The sequence below is a fragment of the Aedes albopictus genome, chromosome 1 (assembly GCF_035046485.1).
Source record: "Aedes albopictus strain Foshan chromosome 1, AalbF5, whole genome shotgun sequence".
In the NCBI taxonomy this organism is placed as follows: Eukaryota; Metazoa; Arthropoda; class Insecta; order Diptera; family Culicidae; genus Aedes; species Aedes albopictus.
Window position 1 is genome coordinate 166,774,971 of NC_085136.1, and position 17,344 is coordinate 166,792,314.

The 17,344-nt window shown below is 48.6% G+C and overlaps 3 protein-coding genes across 4 annotated transcripts; 2 read left to right on the forward strand and 1 right to left on the reverse strand.

Annotated features, from left to right (window-relative positions):
• Window positions 1–509: 509 nt before the first annotated feature.
• On the forward strand, window positions 510–2,558 carry LOC109431514 (protein windbeutel). Of its 2 annotated transcripts, none has more exons than XM_019707743.3 (3): window positions 510–660; window positions 1,534–1,789; window positions 1,847–2,558. In XM_019707743.3, exons 2-3 carry the CDS (start codon window positions 1,582–1,584, stop codon window positions 2,410–2,412), a joined length of 774 nt encoding a protein of 257 aa, XP_019563288.3. In that variant the 5' UTR covers window positions 510–660; window positions 1,534–1,581; the 3' UTR covers window positions 2,413–2,558. The 2 variants fall into 2 exon arrangements, with proteins under 2 accessions (XP_019563288.3, XP_019563289.3); XM_019707744.3 differs by having other exon boundaries at window positions 525–660; window positions 1,569–1,789.
• A 2,095-nt stretch (window positions 2,559–4,653) lies between these two features.
• LOC109412190 (nucleolar protein 14 homolog) lies at window positions 4,654–8,048 on the reverse strand. The gene is made up of 3 exons (XM_019685844.3): window positions 7,414–8,048; window positions 5,725–7,353; window positions 4,654–5,185 (listed from the first exon to the last, which is right to left on the reverse strand). Exons 1-3 carry the CDS (start codon window positions 7,868–7,870, stop codon window positions 4,719–4,721), a joined length of 2,553 nt encoding a protein of 850 aa, XP_019541389.3. The 5' UTR covers window positions 7,871–8,048; the 3' UTR covers window positions 4,654–4,718.
• Window positions 8,049–9,669: 1,621 nt separating this feature from the next.
• Window positions 9,670–16,479, forward strand: LOC134289773 (uncharacterized). Its single transcript, XM_062856237.1, has 2 exons — window positions 9,670–10,309; window positions 10,383–16,479. Exon 2 carries the CDS (start codon window positions 10,693–10,695, stop codon window positions 16,477–16,479), a length of 5,787 nt encoding a protein of 1,928 aa, XP_062712221.1. The 5' UTR covers window positions 9,670–10,309; window positions 10,383–10,692.
• Window positions 16,480–17,344: the final 865 nt, after the last annotated feature.

The following is a 17,344-nucleotide window of genomic DNA, read 5'->3' on the forward strand; positions in this document are numbered from 1 at the left end:
TAAGGCGAAACTGGATCCATTTCCTCACTTCTTGGTTTTTGATTTTTTTTTATAAAATAACGAAGCAATATTTTCAAAATCGGTTTTCGTACACATGTAGAGTATGGATCAAGGTATGTATCTCCTGATTTTTTTCGTGGAGGAAAAAGTTTTTCGTTTTTGCAGAAACCATTTTTGAATAAAATTTCACTAAAAAATGGTTTCTGCAAAAATGGAAAACTTTTTCCACCACAAAAAAAAATCAGAAGATACCTTGATCCATGCTCTACATGTGCACGAAAACCGATTTTGAAAATATTGCTTCGTTATTTCATGAAAAATCAAAAACCGAAATAATGAGAAAATGCTTCCAGTTTCGCCTTAAGATTATTGCTACGATGGATGGTCCATTTATGATCTTCGAATTTCAAATCCCGCATAAAGTAACGTGCAGATGAACTTTGGAAACCACTAGGATGTGCTATATCTGTATACTATACAGAATTTGTTTGTACGTACATGAATAGGTACATAGATGTATTGAAAAGCAGATACAGGTATTCGACAGTCATCAACCACCAGTTAGTCGATGCAGATAAATTTCGACTGTTAGTTGTGCAAATAGGCTGACTCGTCAAAACAAAACAAAACTTGTGTTTTACATTTTAAGGATATTTTAAGGTAAGGATTAGAAAACTTCATTATATACTACATACATAAAAGGAATGTGATGTTCCATGATCTTATTTGACAAGAGATTTTTAGATATGATTTTAGCCATTATGTTACATACGACGAAAAGAAATGTTTAATTACGCACAAAAGTGCGAAAGCGATTACTTATCTGTTACATTTTAACAAAATTCTAAATGAGAAACCGAGTAAAAGTAATTCATCTTCTCGCTTCTCGCTTTTTCACGCTATGATGTTCAAACATTGATAATGCCGGCCGGTAACCAATGAGAATACTCCATGTCATCATAATAAGCATTGCCCTGGTTTACGAAAACATCACCGCAGTGCACGCACGCAATATCATTAGCACCTTTCATTGCTAGACGTAGCAGTAGGACCAGCGCTGTTATTGGTCGTGAGCTTCCCATGACGATGAGCAAGTAGGCCCTTTCATCGTCACAAGACAAAACGAGCATTCACGCACTTGGTCATGCCATTTTGCAATGATCAAGCGTCATGACGGAAACTTTCATATTGTTTTGAAATTAAAATTTTCTCCTGGTCCAAGCAGATTTAGGCTAGCCGTTGTATTTAATAGATAGAGAGGATATACATTCATGCTTTGAAGGATTTAAACAATGACAAAATCCATGAATGTTGTGGTAATTGCCTTGTTTGCAACCATGTCACGCTCCGTCATGACCGAAAAATGAGCGAATATTGTTAGCCTCTCTTGGTCATTGCCTCTCGATTCGATGACATTGAGAGATGCACTTCTGTAAAATTCGCGTGATGACCCGTGTTGACGCTGACGCTTTCCAAGCCTGAGTAGGACCACCGACAGAGGCAATATAGATTTTTCTTTCTCTTGAATGAAAGTTCCCCAAAAAAAAAACTTTCATAAATCATTCCAGCATCACCATAGAAATGTCTAGACTTGTACCATTCCTGCTTGTTACATTCTACATCGGAGCATCTTGGGCATCGAATGGCTGTGTAGAACTGGACAAGCTAAGCTTCGACAAAATAGTCAAACGGTTCCGATATACGCTGGTTAAGTTCGACGTAGCATTCCCGTACGGGGAGAAACATGAAGCCTTTACTAGTTTCGCATTGGAAAGCAATGAGGCTCTTGGTGAGTGTTATACACGTAGCATACTCAGAACGTCAATTAATTTTGATATCATTTCAGACGACCTGCTATTCGCCTTGGTCGGAATAAAGGACTACGGAGAAAAGGAAAACGCCGACCTGGGCAAGCGTTTCAAAATTCCGGAAAAGTATCCCGTCATAAAGCTCTTCAACAATGAAACCTTGGACACTTATGTGGACTACCCCGAGGACGATCCCATCACGGTCGACAGCCTTCGCAAGTTTGTCAGTGCAAACACCGATCTGTACATTGGATTGCCGGGATGTCTGAAGGAGATCGACGAACTGGCCGCAAAGTTCTCCTGCCCCAAAAAGTCCAAGGAAGCTCTGCTCGAGATTGTGACCGAAACGGAGCAAATGGAAAACCTTTTCAGCGCGGAAAAAGCACACAAATCGTTCCAAATCTATCTAACCTTGATGAGGAAAATGGCCCAGTCGGACAAATCGGTCAAAGAGTTCATTGCGGGGGAGAAAGACCGCGTGCGGAACTTGCTGAAGGGTAAAATAAGTGACAACAAGAAAGCTGATCTCAACCTAAGACTGAACATAATGGAATCCTTTAAGTCGGGAAGAACGCCGGACAAGGCGGCGAGTGACGAACTGTAAGCTGTGCACACCTAACTTACGAAGGGTTTTGCTTCTCTCGAATCACGTTTTAGTGTTCTAAATTTTAAGTTCATCGTTTGATAATTTTGCACAAGTATATTGCTTTTAGCATCGCAGTTAGATTGATGTCATGCAATACATTAGAATTTTGTGTTTTGATTGTTAGACTCCGAAAGTCATAAATGTGGTCACATACACATAAAAGATCATGGAGTGGGGTTAACTGGTACTCTTCATATCAGGACTTCTCAACTTTTTTCCAGTCTGCGCCACTTTTAAGAAGTGAAGAACTCAAACTCAAGAACTCAACAGACAATTCTGATTAACAGATCTGAGAATCCCAGGAGGAGCCTCTACAATAACTACTTTTAAGGCCAGATTGGGAACTTTATCCAGACTTGAGGCCTTATCTACGCTAAAGGATTTTGCAGTCCGCAAGTTCCTCATCAGTGACACTTTGCTCATCGTCAGCCCCAGCCCATAATGATCCTACAAACCCCCCTACATATGTGGTCGCTTTGAGTGTAAGCAGCATCTACTCTTCAGTTCGAACTGCTTGCGCCTCATAGTCTTCACTTTCACATCGCCTACAATGCTTACTCCTGTCAGGGCCTTTACATTCGCACGACTTGTGTCCCGGTTCAAGGCACTTGAAGCAAACCTCCGCTGGCTCGTGGATGCCCACGTATGCCTTGAGCTTCTCTACTTAAACGGACCTATTAGCCGTCTCCATTCTTCTCGGTCCATGGCTGTTTGTCTCTAGTTCCGCATTCTGCGTAGGGTCCGCAGGTCGTCCTCCACTTGGTCGACCCACCTAGCTCGCTGCGCTCCACGTCTTTTTGTACCGGTCGGATGACTCTCGAGAACCATTTTAGTCGGGTTGCTATCCGACATCCTGATGACGTGACCCGCCCACCGTAGCCTCCCGGTTTTCGCGGTATAGACGATGGTTGGTTCTCTTAGCAGCTGATACAGCTCGTGGTTCATTCGCCTTCTTCAAGTCCCGTCTTCCATCTGCACTCCGCCGTAGATGGTACGCAACACCTTCCGTTCGAAAATTCTAAGGGCGCGTTGGTCCTCATCACGTAGGGTCCATTTTTGTGCCCATTGAGGACAACCGGTCTAATCAGCGTTTTGTAGATAGTTAATTTCGTGTTACGGCGAACTTTATTCGATCGTAGAGTTCTGCGGAGTCCAAAATAAGCACGATTTCCTGCCACAATGCACTTCTGAATTTCTCTGCTGGCGTCGTTGTCGGCGGTCCCCAGTGAGCCCAAGTACACGAATTTTTCAATCGCCTCGATTTCATCAAGGTCGATATAAATTCGGGGTGGCGGGCCTGGTGATTCCTCCCTGGGGAGCCCATTGCCATCATGTACTTTGTCTTCGACACATTCATGACTAATCTGATTCGCCTGGCTTCACTCTTTAGTCGGATGTACGTTTCCGCCATCGTCTCAAATTTACGAGCTATAATATCAATATCATCAGCGAAACCAAACAGCTGAACGAACTTCGTGAAAATCGTTCCACTCGTGTTTATCCCCGCTCTTCTAATTACACCCTCTAAAGCATTGTTGAACAGCAAGCACGAAAGACCATCACCTTACCGTAACCCTCTGCGAGATTCGAAGGGACTCGGGAGTGTCCCAGATACTCGAACTACGCACATCACTCGATCCATCGTCGCCTTGATCAATCGTATCAATTTATCCGGGAATCCGTATTCGTGCATAATCTGCCATAGCTATTCTCGATCGATTGTATCATACGCCGATTGGAAATCGATGAACAAGTAATGTGTGGGCACGTTGTATTCGCGACATTTCTGCAACACCTGGCGGATGGAGAACATCTGGTCCGTTGTAGCACGTTCACCCAGAAATCCAGCCTGATATTGCCCCACGAACTCTCTTACAATCGGTGATAGACGGCGGCATAAAATTTGAGAGAGTTTTTTGTAGGCAGCGCTTAGTAGTGTGATCGCGCGGTACTTCCCGCAATCCAACTTGTCGCCCTTTTTGTAGATGGGGCACACGATACCTTCCATCCATTCCTCCGGTAATACTTCCTGATAACAAATTTCGTTATTTTCCCAAGTCCCATGTTTCAAAGTATGTAGTAGTAACTTCCAGCCCTCCGTGATTTAATATCTGTGATATTCCAGTAAATACTCACCTTCCTGGGTAAGATTTATATGGCTTTCTTTCCTTAACCAAATAAGGCATAATAACAAACTAGTTAAATTACTTACGTGCACATATATTTCTATTTTACAAGCGCCCAGCGTCCACCGCACCTGGGCCTCACTTCTTGTACTTTGCCTTCCGATCGAGCGATTTGAGCTCGCCTTGCTGCGTCGTGGCATCGGAGAATATCCGTTTGACTTTCTCTCGCCGTTCGCGATCGCTGGCGGCACGCTGTTTGAACTGCAATTTGGCAATAAACTCGTTATCCTGTCTGATTTCGCGAGCGGCCGCACGTGATTCTTTCTTGACTTTCTGCTGGAGCTTTCGGCGTTTGTCCCGATCGGACAGCTGTTGATTCTTCGGCCTACGGCGAATATCGTCGTACACGGCTTCAATCTTCGGCTCCAGCAGACGAAGGGGTTTGGGTTTCTGTTCCGGTGCGAGCAGGTACAGCAGAGGTCGCAGGTGCAGCGATTTCACCGTGTTGAGCGTTTCGTTGAGCGACACTTTGAGGACTGCCGGCAGTAGTTCTTCGTCGATGCGTTCCAGGCTTCGTATGAAGTCGATTGATAGCTGGTGAATGGCTGCAATGAAGGACACATAATTGAGAATACGGTCTACTGTAAGATTATGATTTCGTATTTGACAGTGTAATATTACCAAAGTATCTGAAATCGTCATTAACTCGTGAGCTGTCGCATCGTGTACTGAGTCATAAAAAATACACGCTTGTGATACACAGCATGAGCGTGGTGTTCGAAGACGCGACTGCTCGAGGGTTAACAATTAAACATGACCACCAAATTTTCAGCCCTTGCCATCCATCCTTAATTAACGGTTGTTAACGAAGAGATCGCAGCCCTAAAACCTATTGCCCAGGTAAAGAAAATATAGCCAACGCTTGGAACGCTTACCAATAGAGTACGGTCCCCTCACTTCTCGAAGTCATCCCAAACGGTTGTACCACGGAGATGAAGAGAAGAGATAGGTAATAGATTTCAGTGAGTCGACCCCCACAAAACCAGAAGACCCACCAGGAGCAGATTTCCTCATTTTTCAAAGGACGGTTGAATATTTGGTGGACATTTTCATGTGTTAACAACGGACTAAGGTTTGTACATACCTGAAGCGTCACATAACTGCTGGAACACCCGGGAAATCATCTCCAAGGCGGCGCTCAACGCCCGTAACTTAAACGAATCGTCCACTTCCTCCAGGAGGAAATCCTCGCAGCGCAGGGCGTATCCCTCCTCGCCACAGTTTTTCGTAGTGTCGTCCAGCGCCAGCAGGTTGCACAGCGGCGGGGACGATTTAAATGGGGGCACCACCGGAAGTACGGTGATGGACCGTTTCCGGAAGCATAGGTAGAGAATGCCATTCAGGAAGTTTAAAACTGCCGGAAGGAATCGTTTGGATTGTTCTACGCACTCTAGAACCGTTGTGACAAGAAATAGACCGGAGGTTACGTCTTTCCGGTTGCGCACTTGACACCTGGACAAAAGCTGACTGATGAAGACTAGAGTGGGGGAAACTACGGGGTGGCGGAAATCGGATGCGGAGAAGAGCACCGGGACTAATTTCAGGAAGATCAAGCTATCCAGGTGGGGATATTGTCGAGGTTTCTTGCGGTAATCTTCTTGCTTCTCTTTAAGAACATCCAGGAAGCATTGAGACGTTTCCGATGGGTTTATCTTGGCAAGGTCGTACAGAAACGGCGATAAGCCATCCAGAAGACGAAAATTGTCGTGAAGCGATTCCGGTTCGACAGATGCGAAGCGATCATTCAAATGCTGAAGTAAGAAAGCATAAACTGATATCATCTTCTGCTTGTTTTCACGAGAAAACTTTGCATTATTGGACTTAACCATTCGCTCCAGGATGACGAGCTGCTCCGTCGGAGAGCGTCCCTTCAATAGTTCTTCTAGTTGTTCATATTTCCGGGGCAACTCAAATGTGAAAGGCAATTCCGCTTCTGCCTTTGCTCGAGCTTCCTGAGCTGCTTCTGCCACCGGATCCGGTCGTGCTGGCGTCGTGGGCTTCTCTGAACTTGTTTGTACAGTGACGACTTCCTCCTCACTCTCAGAATCTTCTTTCAGGTCGGAAAGATTATCCTCGTCGTCACCAGATTCAGCTTCAGATTCCTCGTCTTCTGATTCTTCGCTTTCAGATTCTTCCTTGCTATCTTCTTCAGCCGGCGCTTCATCCTTATTACCTTCTCTGCTAATTTCACGTGGATTGTAGAGTCCATCTTCGGCGTCGACGTCCGCTTCATCGTACCCTTCCGTCGCGTCGCCATCCACCGGCTGCAACAAATATCCATCATCCAGGTCGTCCGCCGACCGATGCTGTCCCTTCGCTTCTCCATCTTCCCCCTTCATTCTAGCCAATCGCTCCCGTTCCAATTTCTCCAACTTTTGCTTCTCTATTCTGGCCAACTCTTCCTCCGACCTGAGCTTATCCGCCGGCGCTCCTCTCCGCTCGAAAATCATCTCCCGCATAACTCGATCGTAGTCGTCCAGTTGGGGCCGAACGCTGTCCCCCTTCATGTGGTCCCCCACAACCGACATTAGACTTTGCCAGTTCTGGTCGAGCTTCTGTGTCATTTCGTACACTTCATCGTTTTCACGCTGTTTCTCCGCCTTCCGTCGTTTCGATTCGGCGATCATTTCTTCGATCACGGTTTTGCGATCTCTACCACGATCTTCTCCGTCTTCCTCGCCGCCACCGAAGTGAGCCGCTTCCATAAAGTCAGCTGGAATTTTAAAAAGCACGTAAAGTAAGCCCATCAATTACTGAAACTCCTGAAACTCACCCTCCAGCTGGCCTCCGTCCTCGTCGGAATCGTCATCGTTATCCACCGCGTCGTCGAATCGTTCGATCTCCTCCAGCGTCTGTCCCCGATGGGTCAGCTTGACCGTATCGTTCAAATTGTACATTTCTTTCCGCCGGGTGGCCGTCGACTTACGCTCCGCGACCATCTGATCCCGACTCATGTTCCTGCCATCTTTGCGCTGGTCCGTGAAGCGATTGCTCTTGTTCTTCAGCAGAAATTCTTGCCCCAGGGTTTGCTTTCGCTTTTCGATGGCCCGTGCCCGCTGGACCCCGGGAACGCCTGCGAACCGACGATTTGCCTGCGTGTCCCGGTTCAGAATGGTAAACTTGGCCTTGTTCGTTTGGATTTCGAAGGGGTTCGGCTTCTTCACGCCTTGGAGCGATTTCTTCTTGAGCAGCGCATCCGAGTCGATGCGGTTTTTCTTTGCTTTTACCATGATTTTTAAGGGTGTTTCAACATGCCAGGATCAAAAACAATATTTCAAAACTATTTTTAACACAATTAATAGATGATAACCTGCTGTTCAACTAAATTATTTCACATTAGTTTATTGCAACGATTCCGCAACTGCACGTGTTGACTCGGTAAATGAAATTGTGCGAAGATAAACAATGCGATTTCGGACGGCCAAAGACGCTTGACAGCACTGTCAAATCTTCGACCTTTTGTCGACCGCACTTTTTGGTCGACGTTACACTGGAGAAAATACTCAAGTTTTATGAGTCATTTTTTATTTATTTATTGTCGCGCTTATCTTTTATTAGAGTCCTGCGGCGGTCGTACGCTCGCAAGGAATACCGCCGCATGACAGTCGCAAGGCAAAACAAAAGAAAAAGTCTAGATTGAGTTTAAATAAGGGCGGAAGTAACATGAGAGAGTTCTCTTCATCGACTCTCTCTTCTGCAAATTAAAGTGACAAGATGCAAATTCAATCGAACTTTGTTACAGTTAGAGCCGATGCACACGGGCGGCGCGTCCACGCAGCGTGCACGCAAGTGCGTCCTGAGTTACACACAATCAAACACGGAGAAACTGAAAAACTCAAAATTAGGTACTTTTAAACTCAATTTTGAGTTCTTTTTCATCTCCCTTTTCATGCGCTCTTTCTGTTGTTGTCAGAGAGTGAAGAGAGAAACAGCCCAACTTTTGCAGTTCCGTGCGTCAAGCCAAAATTGAGTTTCTAGCACAGTACTCAAATTTGAGTGAATACAACCTAATCAAAATTTCGGTTGGGTGGAAAAAACTTAAAATTAGGTATTTTTTTCACATGGAAGCAAGCGGCAACAACCCAACAAAAACATTGATTCCATCAACTCAAAATTGGCTTGACGCACGCAACCCCGAAGTTGGCTGGAAAGAACTCACTTTTGGGTAGTTTCGTCTCTCCGTGAATGGGGTGATGCACACGAGAACGCAACGCTACCGCACCGCAACCGCGCCGCACCGTGTGCGGCACGCAATGTCAACGCATGCCCCACAGGAACGCTGCGGCGACGCAGCGTGAATTCACGCAGCGTCAATTAACGCTCGTGTGCATCGGCTCTTAGACGCTAGATTGCATCGCAACCTAGCGATTTATTATCGTCGCACCACCAAATCGAAGTCGTCGCTAGAAGCACATGCGAAGTTGCAGCTGCGAAGTAAATTTGAATCTATTTTTTCTGTTGCGCATCATTAAGCTAATTAAGAGCAACAATATGCACTAATCCAAATTGAGTTGCGACATTTCTAAGTAGGATAAAAATCAATTTTCGCACGTTCGGTCACTTCGAATTTCGACCAAAAGCATAATATGACCAAAAAGTGCAACCATACTTGCATCTTGTCACTTTAATTTGAAGAAGAGAGAGTCGATGAAGAGAACTCTCTCATGTTACTTTTGCCCTTATTTAAACTCAATCTAGAAGTGTTCCCGCCAAAAACAAAAGCACGTGGGTTTCGCGAAGTGACAGATGTTTTTGAATGTATTTGTGACGAACGACAAGAGTGGCTCAGTGGAATGGGTGTTCTTGCTGTCAAACCCCATATTATGCGTTGCGCGAAAATTTGTACGCGCAAGTGCCCATACATCTCCGCCTGTAAGAAAAATCCTTTCGGTCTTTTCGGCGCAGTATTCCTTGGCTAATTCGCGCACTTATTGTAGAAGACACCATAACGATTAAACATACCAGCGGAGGTCTATTAGCGATTTTGCACCTTTTTCGCTCTCTATTTTCTTGCAACGGGTAATATAATGGATGTTACGATGCCGCATTAAAATAAATTTTATTTGGATTTCTGGGCCAGTCTAAAAATGTACCGGTCTAACCGCAACATAACCACCGCAGCATGACAGCTCGCGTGCAGTGGTAGTGGTAGGTGAGAGAGATGATGAGGTGAAGGGTGATGTAGAAGTAGCAATCAGTAAAAGAAAACAACGGATTTCGCCATCATAAAACACCGAATTAAAGTTGATTAAGTTTTTTTGGATTATTTCGGAGTGAACTGAATTAATTTGTGCGTCTAATTTAGTAAAGAGCTAGGAGTGCGGTGTGACACAATATAGGGAAATCATCCGTAACTCGATCCGTAAGTTAGAGCCTGTGAAGAAAATGTAATTTGTCTGTATGTACTTACCTGGGTTTTTCCCTCCAGCAAACCAAATATCGGGTACCTGTAAGGGAAGATTCAAAAATTACGTCCATCGTTTTTCGGGATTTCTAGACCCCCCCTCCCCCCTCTGTCACGCAATTTCCCTATACCCAATACACGCACTGTCACACTATTCTAGACCCCCCCCCTCCCCCAAATGTTGGACGTAATTTTTAAACGTTCCCTAAGGATCCTGAAACAAGAAAAAATACCCAAGAAATCTGTCGTGCTACTGAATAAAACTGTAAGTAGATGCAAATAGAGATATCGTAGGGTTAGAAATTCATAATGGAACATTTTTGCGATTCCAAAATTAGCATCCGTACGACATACACCGATTAGGGTAACGGTACCAGGTATCGTCTAACTACGCTAAATCATTTCGGACAAGAAATCGTGGTAGAGGAAACCACTAATTGTGAGTAGTTTAAAAGTTAAGTAAATGTAAACAAATGTTTAATGATTGTATATTAATAAAATTCACAGTTTAAGCGTTGCTTCAAAAAACCTGAGCCGCTGTAAAAATCTGGTTTCTCTCTCGGGAACATTCTTAAAAATTAGTGACACCCGCGAAGTGATTCCCGCGTAGTGAAAAGTGTCAAGTGAGGAGTGAAAACCTGCAGCAAGATGGCTTCCGATGCAGAATCCACCCACGACCAAACCATCATGGACCTGACGGCGACTCCGTGCGCCATCTGTGGCCCGTCTACGCGCGACGAAGTGATGGTCGGCTGTGACGGATGCGCGGAATGGTTCCACATCCGTTGCGTGGGCATCGAGGAGGGCAAACTGCCGAAGAAATGGTACTGCCAAAGCAAGGCCTGTCAGGAGAAGGCCCAGGAGTACCAGCAGAAGCAGAAGGACGCCAAGAAGCAGGCTCGCACCCGGAAAAACGGCAACGAGTCTGACAAATCCAGCGTCAGCTCTCGCCTAGCTTCGTCTAGCGTGGAAGCGAAGGTGCGAGCGCTAGAGGAGAAGCAGAAGCGCCAATACGAGGAGATGGAGGCGGAACTGCTGCTGCAGAAAAAGGAAAGGGAGATGCAGCGTGCGTTCGAGCAGCGAAAAATGGAATTAGAGCTGCAGATGCGCGCTGAGGAACAAGAGGAGCAAAGAGCTTGGCAAGCGGAAATGCTCCAGAAGAAGAAGGAACAAATTCGGCAGATGAAGGCGGACCAAGACTCGTTCGAGTTGCAGATGGCAGCCATGGATAAGGAGTTGGCGGAACTATCGGCTCAAAAATCCAAACCGGAGCCGAAAGTAGTCGCAGGTTCTTCAAAAGCGGGCCATTTCGGCAAAGTCGACCAAAATGTGTTGAAGCTGAGCAAGGCGAACGTGAGGAAACTAGCGCAAAGCTACGAAAGCTCCGAAGAGGATGAGGAGGACGACGATTCCGGTGATTCGGATCTGCAGAGCCAGAGTTCGGACTCGTCGATGGAGCGCAAGGCGAAACTGAAGACGTACAAGAAAGTGGGAAGTGTCAGCCAAGACGGGCTGGGGCAGCAGCAGACCGGACCGACGAAGGCCCAGCTGGCCGCGAGGAAGGGGTTGACATATAAACTCCCAAAATTCTCCGGCAAACCAGCGCAGTGGCCATTGTTTTTCGCGGCCTACAAAGCGTCCAATGAGGCCTGTGGTTACATGAACCACGAGAACCTGATGCGACTTCAGGAAGCGCTGGAAGGTGACGCTCTGGAACTGGTATCTGGGCAGTTACTGCTTCCCGAATCCATCCCGCAGGTCATCGAGAAGCTGCGCCGACACTTCGGCCGCCCGGAACAACTGCTCCAAAGCCTGTTGGACAAAGTGAACCGGCTGGAACCTCCGAGGGCGGACAATTTGAGGAGCTTTGTTCCATTCGGAAATACGGTGGAGCAACTCTGTGGCCATCTGGAGGCCGCGGATCTGAAGCAGCACCTTATAAACCCGCTGTTGATCAAAAGCCTTGTCGCCAAGCTACCAGATCGAGAGAAGCGGGAGTGGGTCCATTACCGGAGGAGTCGCGGCGAAACAACCTTGCGAACGCTGACGGATTTCTTAATGGACATCGTCGCAGACGCCTGCGAAGCCAACGTGGATGTCGAGTTCGTGCCCTCTCCGTCGTCGAAAGGAATTCCACCATCCAGAAAAAGGATGCCGAAGGAGAAAGGTGGACTATACAGCCACAGCGAAGCCAGCGGATCGGCCGCCAACGCCGGCGAGGAAAAGGTTTTGAAGCCCTGCAAACAATGTAGGAGGACGGATCATCGGCTACGACACTGCGGCGAGTTTAAGAATCTGCGGTATGCGGATCGGCTGAGGCTGGTGAACCGGGAGAAGCTGTGCCACGTGTGTCTGAATGAACATGGAGGGCAGTGCAAATTCAAAATTCGCTGCAACATCGGTGACTGTCGAGACTTCCACAATCCGCTGATGCATCCGGTCGGAAACACGGTCGGGCTCAGTGCACACATCCGGACAAACTGCACGGTATTGTTCCGGATCGTTCCGGTACAGCTGCACTACGGTGGAAAAACGGTGTCAGTGCTGGCGTTCCTGGACGAAGGTGCTTCCGTCACACTGGTGGAGAAAAAGCTCGCCGACCGTCTGGACGCGGTCGGAGTACAAGAGCGATTGACCATCCGGTGGACGGGAAACATGTCGAGGGTGGAGGATTCCCGAAGATTGAGCCTATGGGCGTCGGGAACAGGCGCAGCCACCGGCAAGACGCGGTTGCACACGGTGCACACTGTGGGAAAGTTGATGCTGCCGCACCAAAAGTTGGATTCGCAGGAGCTTGCCGCACAGCACGAACATATGCGAGGGCTGCCCATTGAGTCGTACGACGGACAGCCGCAGTTGCTGATTGGGGTGAACAACATCCACTCGTTCGCGCCGATAGAAGCGAAGGTGGGTACGCCCATGGAACCAATAGCGGTTCGCACTAAATTGGGATGGACGGTGTATGGGCCGCGGCAAACAACCTCGGCGGCAGTCGGTAATTATCTCGGCTACCACCAGCAGATTACCAACGAGGACCTGCACGAGCTGCTAAAAAGTCATTACGCGCTGGAAGAGTCAGTGGTGGCAATCCCGCAGGAAACAGCAGAGGAGAAACGCGCCCGGGAAATACTGGAGCGAACCACCAAACGCGTCGGTGACCGTTTCGAAACCGGACTGCTGTGGAAAACGGACGATCCACGATTCCCGGACAGCTACCCGATGGCGGTGCGCAGAATGAAGCAGTTGGAGAAGCGACTCGACAATAATTCGAAGCTGAAGGAGAACGTCTGCAAGCAGATCGACGAGTACCAGCAGAAGGGGTACGCACATCTCGCTACCGCCGAAGAACTGGCCGGTACTCCTGCCGACCAAACGTGGTACCTGCCGATCAACGTCGTTCAAAATCCCAAGAAGCCCGAGAAGATTCGTCTAGTCTGGGACGCGGCGGCGGCCGTGCAAGGAGTATCCCTAAACTCACAGCTGCTGTCAGGGCCGGACATGCTCGTCCCACTCATCAAAGTGCTCTGCGGGTTTCGTGAATGGCGGATTGCCTTCGGTGGAGACTTGAAAGAGATGTTCCACCAGCTGCAGATTCGCTCCGAGGACAAGCAAAAACAACGTTTCGTCTTCCGAAAAGATCCGGAAGAACCGCCACAAATCTACGTCATGGATGTGGCGACATTTGGGTCGACAAGCTCTCCCTGCTCGGCTCAATACGTGAAGAACCGGAACGCCGAAGAGTTCGCCGCTCAGTATCCTGAAGCGTCGGTGGCCATAATACGTCGGCATTACGTCGATGACTACTTCGACAGCGTCGACACCGAAGAGGAGGCAGTGAGGCTGGCGCAGGAAGTCCGGCTCGTCCACAAAAAAGGCGGGTTCGAAATCCGAAACTGGGTGTCCAACTCGCCGGGAGTTCTACGGAGCCTGGGGGAAGCGAAGCTGGCGACGCCGGTGCATTTCGGCCGAGACAAGCAGACGGCCAATGAGAGAGTCTTGGGAGTGATCTGGGATCCGAACACGGACCAGTTTGCGTTTTCCACGACGCACCGCGAGGGGTTAATGCCGTACCTGTACGAGGGAAAGCGGCCGACGAAAAGACTAGTCGCCAGTTGTGTGATGGGATTCTTCGATCCGCTCGGATTGCTGTCGCCGTTCACCATCCACGGCAAGATCATCATCCAGCATCTGTGGCGGTCCAAGTGCGATTGGGACGAGGAAATCGATCCCAATTCCTGGGAGCTGTGGAAGCGGTGGACGAGTTTGTTACCGGAGGTCGAAGCTATCCGGATTCCACGTTGCTATATTGGCGACGCTAGATCCATCGAAGTCGATTCGTTGGAACTCCATATCTTCACCGATGCCAGCGAACACGGATACGGCTGCGTAGCATATTTGCGAGCAGTCATCGACGGGAACGTCCACTGCAGCCTGATGATGTCCAGGGCTAAAGTGGCGCCGGTCAAACGGCAGTCGATTCCCCGTCTGGAGTTGATGGGTGCGGTGATGGGGGCCAGGATGAACCAAGCCGTTCTGGACACGCACTCCTATCAAATCAACCGCACCGTTTTCTGGACAGACTCGCGCACCGTATGCAGTTGGATCAATGCCGATCAACATCGGTACAAGCAATTCGTCGCCTTCCGGGTCGGCGAGATACAAGAGTTGACGAGGGTAGCGGACTGGCGATGGATTCCGACCAAACTAAATATCGCCGACGTGCTGACGAAGTGGGGGCAAGGTCCGCCGTTGCAGGGCGACGGAGAATGGTTCAACGGACCGGCGTTCCTGTATCGGCCCCAAGACCAGTGGCCAACGCAAGAAGCGTCCATTGAGGAGACGGACGAAGAAGCCAGAGGAATCGTGTTGTTCCACGGAGCGATCGACGTCAACCCGATTTCCCGTTGGACGAAGTTGCTGAGGGTGACAGCGAGTGTGGTGCGCTTCATTGACAACTGCCGGCGAAAATGTAGAGGAGAGCCGATACTGACCACGTGGGCTACAGCGAAACAGCGGCAGCTAACCCAACACGTTGCGGCCAACTATCCGTCGGTGAAAGCCCCACTAGGGCAAGAAGAGCTTCGACAGGCGGAGACAATCCTATGGCGTCAAGCACAGTGGGACAGTTTCCCGGATGAAATGAGTGCGCTCACAAACAATCTGGAGCGCCAGCCGGGCGGCCCAATATCGGTCGTCAAGAAATGCAGTCCGATCTACAAGAGTTCGCCGGTGCTGGACGATGAAGGTGTGCTGCGGATGGACGGGCGGCTCGCGAACGCGGATGAGAGCTCTTTCGACAAAAGGCATCCAATAATCCTGTCCCGGTCCCATGAAGTGACGCACAAGCTGATCCAATACTACCACGAGCAGTTCGGACACGCCAATTCGAAGACCGTGTTTAACGAGATGCGGCAGCGGTTCCAGATTCCGAAAATGCGACCAGCGATACAGCAGGTTGTAAACAAGTGCGTCTGGTGTAAGGTGAACAAGTGCCAGCCGCGATCTCCGAGGATGGCTCCACTTCCAGTGGAACGAGTAACTTCTTGTCTTCGGCCATTCAGCTCCGTGGGCCTTGACTACCTAGGTCCGGTAGAAGTTGCGGTCGGTCGGCGAAAGGAGAAGCGATGGGTGGCAGTCTTCACCTGCATGGCCGTGCGGGCGGTGCACCTTGAGGTCGTCCATAGTCTCACGACGGAGTCGTGTCGGATGGCCATCACTCGTTTCTGCAGCAAATTCGGCAAACCCAGCCACATCTTCTCCGATAATGCTACGTGCTTTCGGGGAGCGAACAACGAGATGGAGAAGATCAATCATCAGTGCGCAGAGATCGTAGGCAGCCCCACTACAGCTTGGCATTTTAATCCACCCGGAACCCCGCACATGGGCGGCGTCTGGGAGCGGATGGTCCGGTCGGTGAAAGAAGCTATGCGCGCACTCGACGATGGACGAAGGCTGACGGACGAGATCCTGGCGACAACACTGGCGGAGGCGGCCGACATGATCAACACGCGGCCACTGACATATTTGCCGCAGGACTCGACCGAAACGGAAGCACTGACGCCGAACCACTTCCTACGAGGAACGGTGTCTGGTGCGGACGTGAAGGTGGAGGAATCAGCTACACCCGCAGAAGCTCTGCGGAACTTGTACAAGCGTTCCCAATTTCTTGCGGACCGCATGTGGGAACGGTGGAGCAGGGAGTACCTTCCTACGATCAACCGACGGTCGAAATGGTTCGACGATCGACAGCCGCTCCAAGAGGGCGACTTGGTCTTCGTAGTCGACGGCAAAAACCGGAAGTGCTGGAGACGCGGCGTCATCGAGGCAGTCATCCAGGGCTCGGATGGCCGAGTCCGACAGGTAGACGTTAGGACCGCCGACGGTAAGGTACAGCGACGAGGCGTGGTAAATTTAGCGGCACTGGAGGTAAGGTAAATCCGGGAATGCCGGATGTTACGGGCTGGGGTGTTACGATGCCGCATTAAAATAAATTTTATTTGGATTTCTGGGCCAGTCTAAAAATGTACCGGTCTAACCGCAACATAACCACCGCAGCATGACAGCTCGCGTGCAGTGGTAGTGGTAGGTGAGAGAGATGATGAGGTGAAGGGCAATGAGAGTCTAATGAAGGTGTGGAAGAGATACTTCGTATGCGTGAGATCCGTGTTTGGTGCAAAACATGTCACTACTACAAGCAAAGCGAGCTCCCATAAGAACGCGTGTCAAATAGTGACGTCACTATTTGTGTTTACATTTTTCTTTGCTTACTAATACATAGCCATCTCTTCTTCTTCCCCACCTGTAATATACTCTCATTGGGTGAAGGGTGATGTAGAAGTAGCAATCAATAAAAGAAAACAACGGATTTCGCCATCATAAAACACCGAATTAAAGTTGATTAAGTTTTTTTGGATTATTTCGGAGTGAACTGAATTAATTTGTGCGTCTAATTTAGTAAAGAGCTAGGAGTGCGGTGTGACACAATATAGGGAAATCATCCGTAACTCGATCCGTAAGTTAGAGCCTGTGAAGAAAATGTAATTTGTCTGTATGTACTTACCTGGGTTTTTCCCTCCAGCAAACCAAATATCGGGTACCTGTAAGGATCCTGAAACAAGGAAAAATACCCAAGAAATCTGTCGTGCTACTGAATAAAACTGTAAGTAGATGCAAATAGAGATATCGTACGGTTAGAAATTCATAATGGAACATTTTTGCGATTCCAAAATTAGCATCCGTACGACATACACCGATTAGGGTAACGGTACCAGGTATCGTCTAACTACGCTAAATCATTTCG

Excerpts from the sequence above, each read along its gene's own strand:
- LOC134289773 (XM_062856237.1), top strand. The coding sequence starts at position 10,693 with ATGGCTTCCGATGCAGAATCCACCCACGACCAAACCATCATGGACCTG.
- LOC109412190 (XM_019685844.3), bottom strand. The coding sequence starts at position 7,870 with ATGGTAAAAGCAAAGAAAAACCGCATCGACTCGGATGCGCTGCTCAAG. Across the intron at positions 7,354-7,413 it reads GGACGGAGGCCAGCTGGAGG|CTGACTTTATGGAAGCGGCT; the intron begins GTGAGTTTCAGG and ends TTAAAATTCCAG. Across the intron at positions 5,186-5,724 it reads GCAGTTATGTGACGCTTCAG|CCATTCACCAGCTATCAATC; the intron begins GTATGTACAAAC and ends CCTTCATTGCAG.
- LOC109431514 (XM_019707743.3), top strand. The coding sequence starts at position 1,582 with ATGTCTAGACTTGTACCATTCCTGCTTGTTACATTCTACATCGGAGCA. Across the intron at positions 1,790-1,846 it reads GGAAAGCAATGAGGCTCTTG|ACGACCTGCTATTCGCCTTG; the intron begins GTGAGTGTTATA and ends ATATCATTTCAG.